This window comes from Paramormyrops kingsleyae, chromosome 24 (assembly GCF_048594095.1).
Source record: "Paramormyrops kingsleyae isolate MSU_618 chromosome 24, PKINGS_0.4, whole genome shotgun sequence".
Lineage (NCBI taxonomy): Eukaryota > Metazoa > Chordata > Actinopteri > Osteoglossiformes > Mormyridae > Paramormyrops > Paramormyrops kingsleyae.
Genome location: NC_132820.1, coordinates 9,777,491 through 9,787,272, shown reverse-complemented (window position 1 = coordinate 9,787,272; position 9,782 = coordinate 9,777,491). Strand labels below are relative to the sequence as shown.

The window sequence follows — 9,782 nt, the reverse complement described above, 5'->3', positions numbered from 1 at the left end:
TTTTGTATTAAAATTTCAGAAATATTTTTAGGGCGTGACTATACCGAACACATTTCTAGTTATGGATGTTATTAAATTTAAAGGGAAAATATTGTTGACGATTGTTGTGAACGTGCTATTATCACGTTCGGAAATTATGTGCCTGCGTTTTTCGGTGTGCAGTGCCATCTGGTGGCAACTGTGGAAAATACACGTTTAATATATTTTAACGCTATTTCAACCTTTTATCGTGTAAATAATATTTTACACTACGTGTTAAATTTATTTCTTCTTTTATATTCTTGGACTGACCATGTTTCAACGTGCGTGAATAGGAGACAAATGAAAAAATATAATTCTCGTGAAATGCCAAAGTCGTCGAGAAATTACTCCTGATAGGAACACATTATGAGGGAAATGTAAAGCTCGTGGATCCTTTACCGCCTTTGCACATTTTTGATAGATGGAAAAGTTATGATAAGATGTGTTCTCCGCATGCGCAGAACAGTGTGTGCCACTAGCGGTCACGTGGTGCTGCACGTTGTACGTTCGCTAACTTCCATGTGGAGAACCAGTTGTTAGCTATCTAACTAAGACCACAATGCCGAAGGCTAAGAAGGCTGGTAGGAAAAAGAAGTTCGATTATAACAAAGATAGGAAAAAACTCAAGCGGAAGGTTAAGAAAAAGATGGCTCCGAGAATAGCATGGTGAGTTACGATTACATCCTGAGAATAGTTTGTTTTTCCGGTCATGTTTGAGTAGCTCTGTATGTGTTGTGCGCGGTTTGATGTATGTAACGAGTCAGCACTAATTATCTAATATTTAGTAAATAGTGATTACATCTGATGGCAACGTGTATTTGGGCTTGTCGGATGGGGCCAGAGCCATAATCGAGATCTTGGTTTGTGCACATCCTGAAGCTCACAGATGAGAAATGCGTGGAATGAGCATTCGACCGTCGCCAAGAACCTGAGCGACATGGGTCTGGCTTTCGACCCCAACGTCGCTGTGCCTCTCCGGAAGAACAAGGTTTGCAGCAAACAGGGTTGCCAGCTCTCACGTATCTTTCGTGACACGCTTTCAGACTCTCACGGCAAATCTATATTATTCAATTATTAACCTAAATTGGCTATATCAGAAGCATTATTGTATTACAAGGTAATAATACTGATACATTCATGTATATAACTCTGATAGTAAATCGTGGCTTGTGTTAAAAAGGACCTTGTTAAATTCCGTAGGCATCTGGGATGGACGTAGACGAAGTCGCCCAAATTGTGAGGAAACCGTACGTGATCAAAGGTATGGCTATTTTGTTCCAGTGTTCATACTGAGTTGTAATTTACCACAAGCACACTTGTATTATCTAACTTTTTGTTTGCCTTCCCGCAAGAAATGGAAGCTCAGGCAAAATTGCCAAAGCAGGACACGAGGACAGTGTCCACAGACATGATCGAGTATGTGCAGCACATGATCCGAGAACACAAGGAGGATTATAAGGTGGGTAGAAGATCTACATGTGCTCTCATTTTGGTGTTACATTTGAAACACAATAACTGTAACTCTTGGGCTTGCTTATGTCACTTGTTCTTCCCAGGCTATGGCCAGAGATGAAAAGAACTACTACCAGGATACACCAAAACAAATAAAAAGGAAAATAGAGCTGTACAAGCAGTGTCACCCAGAAGAATATGCTGCCTTTCTGGAATTGTTGAAGACTGAACAAATGGACACAAAATAGATATGGGATTTCTGCATGGGAGGTGACCAGTGTCAACAGAATTCTATAATTAAGCCGTTAGTGTTTATGAGTGTGGGAAAAACTGGCATATCCAAGCCTTTGATGGCGGTTTTGAATCTTAAGTATACACAATGAGAATACCTTAATTTTGAAACTATCTGGTTTAATTGTATGTAAAAGATGAGTCAGTGCTTTGTGCCCCAAACATTTTTATTTGAATCAAGCTAAAAGGACTTTCATATACTCTGTATAATCATTAATTTGACAAACACAGCACCATTTAAAACCAGAATATGACAGATCTACATTTTGTCTTTGTGTCCTACATGAGAAATATGTATATATGCTTAATGAGAATGCATCCTGTTAATTTTCACAATGAATAAATACGCCAGTACTCTTGTAATAGTTACTCATTTCCTCACAGCTTGGTTTAAAGTATTGTACAATCAGTCACATGGTAGGAGTGTTTTCGGAAGAGGGCTGGGCAATAGGACCATGCAGAACAAGTACAATCACTAGCTTCTCGATTTGAAAGGCAGGAAAACTTTTGACGATCAGTATCGGTCATAACAGTTAGCAATAGCAGCAGAGCAGCTGGGTCTCTGGCAGGCTTGGATTTTCTGTGCAATTCGAAGTTGAATATTAGTAACGTTTTTCCAGCAACTGATTCCATTACTGCAGTAGTTGTCAATCCTCCCTCCCACGCTCCCTGCCAGAAATGTTGGCCTATAAAGGACCATATAAGCCTGATTAAGGCAGGGCTGGAATGAAAACATTCCGGCAAGGGAGGCGGGGCACCAGGAACAGGACTGAGAACCACTGCATTAATGTCTCTATCACCTTTATTTACACACTTAAATATGCATGCTATTAAGGTTTGCCAGGAGCTAAAATGCTATGCTACATGTTTTTAAAAAGGTTTTCAAGAATACTTTTGTGATGTTTAGGTAGTACTACCCAGCCCATTATGGTGCAATTACAGGTATAGCAGCATGAGTGGGAAAAAAAAATATATGTCACGCTCATAAATAAATAGCTATTTGAATTGAAAAATACCTTGTACTTTTGGCCTTCTATATATGGAGGTCATGTGCAAAAAATGGCCGTTGCCACATTCCCGTTTAGTGCACTTTGTGCGTGAAACATTTGCGTCTTATTTGCGGTAATTCCACTTCTACTGCTTGCAGCTACTTAACTATAAAAAACACTGAGTGCCACATCACACTGTTAATGGCGGAACAAGCATGCTTTAAAAATTCTGCAGTATAAGTGGCATATGTGGCACAAGCTAAATTAAACACGAGATAGCAATAAAATAAAAATCCAGTGACTTGTGCGAATGAGCCATTTTAAAATAATCTTTTTGAAGGTGTTCCTCCTGCCACCAAAACTGTTAACTTATTAACCTATTCACAAATCAAAGCAATTATCAACCTTCATATACATGGTGTGTAAACATGATTTGTTTGACCACAGCGTATTTGGCTGAGGCCACAGCTTAAGTTCTTGTGTTGGACGGAACTTCCAGTAAGTGAGTGGTATTTGCACAATAATTGTATCGAAAGAGGGAAGATCCACGTTGACTTCGAAATGCTGACATTTTTGACCGTTTCTACATCAGAGATAGCTTTGTAATTATCCAAGTATTTTCCGGTTATCATTGGACGTCATCCTTGGCACGGCAGAAGCCTAATCTCTGGTTTCACAGAATTACCTCGATCACTAAATGTTTAGAAGAAATAGGAGTGTTAACTGTACCCATCGCCTTGGATTAATTTCATTTTCTGGCCTAGGCGATGTACAAAACGCGTACGCCACAACAGATTTGTGCTTTACTTTGATATTGGGCTCATGAACCCTTCAGACAGGTTTATACCAAATCACCTGTAAGAAGTGAAGTTCTGGCACCATTATTTCATTGGTGGAGCTGAATTAGCGCCTATTTTGATAGGTGGAGGTTAACTGATCCATATTCTGATAGGTGAAGCTTAACTGGCCCATATTCTGATTGGTGGACCAGAACTGGTCTATATTCAGATAGGTGGAGCTTAATTGGCCCATATTCTAATTGGTGGAGCAGAATTGGCCCATATTCTAATTGGTGGCATAGAATTGACTGATATTCTGATTGGTGGAGCAGAATTGACCCAGATTCTGATTGGTGGAGCAGAATGGGTTCATACTCTCGATGGATGGAGCTGAATTGACATGCTCAGGGTTTACTTTCTTCCTCCTACCCAACCGGCTGCTCAGATGGGGCCCCGGGTCAAGCCAGCTGCAGCAGCAGGTCCTGGAAGGCCCGCAGCCCACCCGACTCACTCGGGTCCTCAGAGCCCAGCTGTGCAGTCAGCAGGAAGACCTTCCTCTCGTCCCTGATTGTTCCCAGGGAGAGCGCGTCGTGGAGCTCCGAGACGCTAACGGCGCCGGGCTTGTCCTGAGAGAACAGCACGAGATAGGTGAGTGACCCCAAGACCCAAGTCTTTTCCACATTTTCATTGGTTGCTGGTATTCAGCTGACAGTTATTAAATAAATATGTACTCAAAGAATACTTGTAAGGGCTGAGGTAGGAACACAGAAACCTACAGCCATGGAAATAATTAAGAGACCACAGAACATTTTTTTTGTTTCACTCATTTCTCAATTTATGGCTCTGCATCTCTGAATAATGTTAATGAAGGGATTCTTTCTTGCTTTATGGGTCTTCATTCCTGCTTCTAGGACCCTGTTATGAACTGTCCTAGCAGTGCACTTCACACCTGCACTTAATGTTTCCCATTCCTATCGAAGGTCACTTGAGGTCATCCTCCGATTCATGAGAAACTGTCGGATAAGTTGATGGTTATCTCGGGCATCAGAAAGTCACTTCAGCCCTCAATCTGGCTGGTTTTTGGTCGTTCCCAGTGTCTCCTGCTTCACATTATTCTTGTGTACTGCTGTCTTTGAAATTTTGAACCTGGAAGCAGCCTGCTGCTCAGTGTAGCCTTCTGCCAACAGAACCAGGATTAAACCAGGATTTCAAAATGCAGATTTGTTTAAAAATATAGAGTGGTCTCTCAATTTTTCCACAGCTGTAAATGATCTGTGGCTGCTGACGACTAAAACTGCTTTATTCCAAGCAATATTTCTGCAGCTTTCTGAAACTGCTACTCAAACTTAAAATCTTTTATAATGAACCCACCCCCTCCCCCCGCCCCCACTGCATTGTAGTATGAAATCTAGCTACATGTCACCTACCAAGCCACCAATATTTACCTGTTTGTTCCCCAGCACCACCACAGGGAGCTGCTTGTCAGCCTGCAGCAGCCTGTGCAGTTCCTCTTTCGCCAGTGGGAGGCGCTGGCGGTCAGAGGAGTCGACCACATACACCAAGATATGGGTTTTCCTCAGGTACTCTGTCCAGTACATCCGCAGGTCTTCACCACCACCAACTGGCGCAGGAGGGGTATGAATTAAGTCGCGAAGCAATACTTCAGCGAAAAGGTTCCGTCGACATCAGATTAAAAACACTTTGTGCCAAAAGACCCTTCTAGATTTTATTAAATACTGCATTTGAAGAAATGTTTGTCATTAGTCATTTTAGTTTTTGTCATTTTTTCCCATTTAATTATTCATTTAATGGATTATGAATTTATCAGAGGTGCCATTATCGACATTTTCATTATTCGGAATTATCTGGAAGATGACTAGGGGACGCTCTCACTCACGATTTCTCAATTAAAGTTGACAGTTGCCAAAAGAAAAAGAAATAGTTTGGTATATGAACCAATCGCACAAAAAGTATAGTGATTGCTCCTATAAATTTCTGTCTTCGGTGTAATGGTATCTTTATACTAGGTAATTTAGTGATCAAAGTCCCTAAGAAGGATGCTTAACCTACGTTAATGGTCTGCAGGTTTACCAGTAACCATTTGTTTGATGAGTGGTTTTCAAAGACTGGAATCTGCCAACCAGCCAGGATTAACCATAAGCAGTCATGGGCACAGCACTCACTCTCCAGGAAGTCCAGCTGGCACCCCGGAGTGCTGATGCTCATGAAGTTGAAGCCTCTGGTGGGGCGGCAGCCCCTCGTGCCCCTCGTCCCGTTGAGCACCTGCAGAACCCTGCTTTTGCCGGCTCCGTCCAGGCCCAGGACAAGCACCTGCTTTTCATTGCGCTGCTCCTTCTCCTGCTCCTGTTGGCCACACGTGTGAAGATTCGTGAAACTCTGAGCGGGTTTTTTGTTGGCCGACAAGCACCAGCTGCGCTCCTCGGCGGAATCACTGCTTGTACTGGCGATCAGTAGGGAAAAGAGCGGGACCTGACTAGGCAGTTTAGGTTTAGGTTTCAGTCCCATGACGGACAGAAAACAAACCGACTTCTCTGAATGAAAACATCAATGAAACGAATGTTTGTGGGAAAGTATCACTTCTATTGATTTCGGTTACTTACTTAAAGCAGAGTGGTGATAATTAAAGAAAATTAATACGTCCTATGTATACAGACAAGGACTTTGACTTATTTGACAAGCTAAGGTACAGTAAGGTTATTACACTGTTCATCCTTAACAAAGATAAACCCTAACATTACCTACACAGAAAGCGAGGGGTGCGGGATTCCTACCTTGGATCCAGGAGAAAACAAAGGATCTATTCTTTTCAAGACTGCAGATTTAATTTGTGTTCATTTTTAGAATAATAAGGGTGAACAAAGGTGATTAAATCCTACTTGGCTCTTTTTAGGCTGACTGCTTTTCAACGTGTGAAAGTGGCCCTTTTGTTACTGTAGGAGGCAGAGAAGCAGAATGTTATGTTCCCATTTGAAAAGGAGCACACTGATTTAATGTCTTACAGTAAGTAAAAGGGGTGGTCAATATCCACTGAAACAATCGTGTTTAAGCGCCCACATGGAAGCTACAAAATCATATTCCGTGCTTATTTGTTTGGTCGGAGAGAAAGGTGATGGTATTGGCGTGCTTTATTAAATCGATTATCTCTAACAGTGCTGCACGTGAGTTTGGATTCACAAGGAGGTCATACGTTAAGCAGACCGCAGATTATGAAAAAACCTACAGCTGGTAATAGTTCAAAGTCTGACCATTGATTTTGCTCATACAAACAGGAAAACGGATATGCTCAAAGTCATATTACATGCGATATGAAAATTGTAAATTACAGTAGGATACTCAGTACAAACCTTCAGTTATCCACTCCATTTTTGCTCAGTACCCAATAATTAAATATGCTTTGTATATGATTTCTTATATACTGTGTTTTTACACATACTGCAGAATTTAAATTTGGGAGCGGAGATTTTGCGGCATTTGCATGATTGCGTAGATACCATGCAAAATAAACTCACTCTTTCCCCGCTCATTCGGGTATATTAATTAATACTCGGCAGGTGTATTTTTCTAGCCGTTGTTTCGCTTCGCGGTGCATGACAGCTGGCGTTAAAACAGCCACTTTGAAAATGTTTACCCTACACGCAGTCTTGCAAAATGGAGTGTACTTCCCCATCGCAAGTTATGGCCACGTCTAGACTTTTCACTTGCAGCAACCTGCACCATCTGACATTAACTTAGGCATGGATCGCAACGTTAAAAATTACATTTATACGAAGTTGAAGCGTTTCGAAGGAAAGGCTTGAAGAGCAGAGATAAGACCTCACCTCTTTGAACACGCAGTAGTCCATCTCAGGTGACCATATTCGCCTTCTGTAGAAGTAACTCCAGGCGATGAACAGCGCCGATCCTAGAGCGGCCACCGCGGCGGTTAAAGCAATGGATATGTGGCGGAGCAGAACCATGTGTGTCCGCTGGAACGCCGAACCGACACGGTTCTGATCTCAGTATCCGTGAGGCACAGCCGTTTCATATGACCGGCCCTTAGTAAGCTTGCGATGGGACGGCAGTCCTGCGCCTCCCCGCCCAGTTTATGTCGCCGGTGCTGTGGCTGACGCCACCAGGGCGTTACAGACACTAGCCTGCAGACACGAGTTGAAATTTAATCACGTTGAAAAAGGAAAGTGTGCATTTTAACCCTTCTTTTGTATATCGCGTTAGTAATATTGTTCAAGGTGCTTATTTTATTCCGTGTTTCGATTCCGATTTTTTTTACTGCAGTGATATGCATGCCTTGTTCTTCCTTTTCCAACATCAGATATTAACATTTACAACTGAAGCGTCTTCCTCTTATCTTTACCGTCTTCAAAACGATACTCTACATACCCAGTAACTTGTAACGAAATGTTGTGTACTATTCTGAAAGTGGTAGCTTTTGGTTGTTAGGTATAATGAGGAACTATTAATGTTTTTTTGTCACATGGTACAAGGTTACAGTCAGTATAGCGGAGGAGGCGGGGGTGTGCGGAGGGACGTTTACCCCCGGGCCCATCACGGCAGGGGGCCCTTGGTAAATAGAGGGGGACCCCCTTTTCGTCCCACCGCTGCTTTGAGATCCCTCATCCGCCCCTGGTTACAGTGTTTGAAAAAGAACTGGAACGTTACCGTAAATATGTAGACATTATTTTAAAAACTACCAAAACATGCCCTTTATACCAACCAAAGCTAGAGGATAATAAACCAACTTCCAGCGAGTAAAGGATAAAGTATAGTGATAAATATGCAACTATATGTCATCAGTATTTAACGGGGTAGAGCATCAGTTCTATAAAATACTCAACAAATTACTTAAACACTGTTAGCTTTAAATAGCGCAAAAAAGAGCAAGATACTTAGCAGAACGGGTGTGAAACAGATCAATACTTCTAGTAAGGCCTAACCAAGGAAAGCTACTGAATGTTGTATTTAGATTCATTAAATGAATTGTATGACAATAAATTACCATTAAAGGGATTCGTTTTGTAGAATCATACCACATCATATCATCATATCACATCATTACGGTGCTGCTAATTATTAAACATGAATATTATACAAATCATGTCTTTAAACTAAAGCAGCTTATTCTGCAATGTTATATAGTATATTATTTCTATACTGTAGAAATGACTGAACTGCAAGAAAAATGTCAATTGAGGTCTTTTGGAAAAGAACTAGGCCTATATCAATAGTAATTCTGACATGTTTGGGTAAACTAGGAGAGTGTTTGGCCGGAAACTATAACCAGATGTTTATATCTCCAAGATGTAATGTTTTTTCAGTTGTGTGAGCCTGACTTGAAGCAACCTTGACAGCGACGGAAAGGAACTATATAAAAATAAAGAGGAAGCCTTTTTCGTCTGGCAGCACGAGAATAAAGTGGCCTGACAGACCACGTGATAGCATAGTGACAAATGTCTCTGTAAAGAGGTATATAAACACAGCAATATAATTAGCTATAAAGATGTTGCTTACGTAGAATATAGTAAGAATTTATTATTTTCGGTATAGTTAAAAAAATGTCGCTTTTTAAAAAATAAGTCGGGTTCATATATTTCGTCCTAGTATTTATTTATTTATTTATATTTTTGTTTGTTTATTTAGTTAGTTATTTGGCACTTTTTGCAGCTGTAGAGGGAAGGCCTTTATATTAAAATAAACTATAACTAAGCGTCTTAATGAGACTTTCCCAAAAAACCCAAGGAAGATTATTAGGGCGTGTGTGTAGGTGTGTGTGTGTAATGTATGTATGTATAATGTTGAGATTACAGTCGAAATAAACTTCCGAGAAAAAAAGTCGAAAGTTTAACGGTAGATACCTGTCAGTAACTGTGAGTGATTCGTCTTACGCGACGACACCATACAGTTGCCTCACATTCAGTTGCTTTCTGGGTTCATTCTGTGCCATAAACTGGCGACCGTCCCTAGGTTTATATAGCCTACGCTTATGTAAAAATCCTTTAAGTTAGTCTTTTTTAAATCCTAAAACACCGCCTGAGTGGTTGATGTGAATGTAAAATACTTAAAGTCATTAATATTATGCTCAAGGTTTTCTGAGCATGTATATTAAAATTAAATGTTTGACATGTGTTAAAAGCATTAATAATCTTAAAAAAACAATTGCATTCGGTGAACAAGACTTTGTGTTTCCGCGAGTCACGTGAAAAATAACCTACCAAAACTTTAACTGCCCAGTTTT

The 9,782-nt window shown here is 40.8% G+C and overlaps 2 protein-coding genes across 2 annotated transcripts; one reads left to right on the top strand and one right to left on the bottom strand.

Moving 5' to 3' along the window:
• Positions 1–486: 486 nt before the first annotated feature.
• nop16 (NOP16 nucleolar protein homolog (yeast)) lies at positions 487–2,127 on the top strand. Its single transcript, XM_023844784.2, has 5 exons — positions 487–687; positions 901–1,009; positions 1,222–1,282; positions 1,374–1,480; positions 1,578–2,127. The coding sequence occupies exons 1-5, from the start codon at positions 581–583 to the stop codon at positions 1,719–1,721; spliced, it is 528 nt and encodes a 175-aa protein (XP_023700552.1). The 5' UTR covers positions 487–580; the 3' UTR covers positions 1,722–2,127.
• On the bottom strand, positions 1,914–8,155 carry arl10 (ADP-ribosylation factor-like 10). The gene is made up of 4 exons (XM_023844783.2): positions 7,372–8,155; positions 5,716–5,896; positions 4,978–5,153; positions 1,914–4,158 (listed from the first exon to the last, which is right to left on the bottom strand). The coding sequence occupies exons 1-4, from the start codon at positions 7,507–7,509 to the stop codon at positions 3,991–3,993; spliced, it is 663 nt and encodes a 220-aa protein (XP_023700551.1). The 5' UTR covers positions 7,510–8,155; the 3' UTR covers positions 1,914–3,990.
• Between the last annotated feature and the right edge of the window lie 1,627 nt (positions 8,156–9,782).

Coding starts and splice junctions, on each gene's coding strand:
- nop16 (XM_023844784.2), top strand. CDS start 581: ATGCCGAAGGCTAAGAAGGCTGGTAGGAAAAAGAAGTTCGATTATAAC. Junction 1,283..1,373: donor GAAACCGTACGTGATCAAAG/GTATGGCTATTT, acceptor CCTTCCCGCAAG/AAATGGAAGCTCAGGCAAAA. Junction 1,481..1,577: donor AACACAAGGAGGATTATAAG/GTGGGTAGAAGA, acceptor TGTTCTTCCCAG/GCTATGGCCAGAGATGAAAA.
- arl10 (XM_023844783.2), bottom strand. CDS start 7,509: ATGGTTCTGCTCCGCCACATATCCATTGCTTTAACCGCCGCGGTGGCC. Junction 5,154..5,715: donor CCAGCTGGACTTCCTGGAGA/GTGAGTGCTGTG, acceptor CTCCTGCGCCAG/TTGGTGGTGGTGAAGACCTG. Junction 4,159..4,977: donor TGGTGCTGGGGAACAAACAG/GTAAATATTGGT, acceptor CTGTTCTCTCAG/GACAAGCCCGGCGCCGTTAG.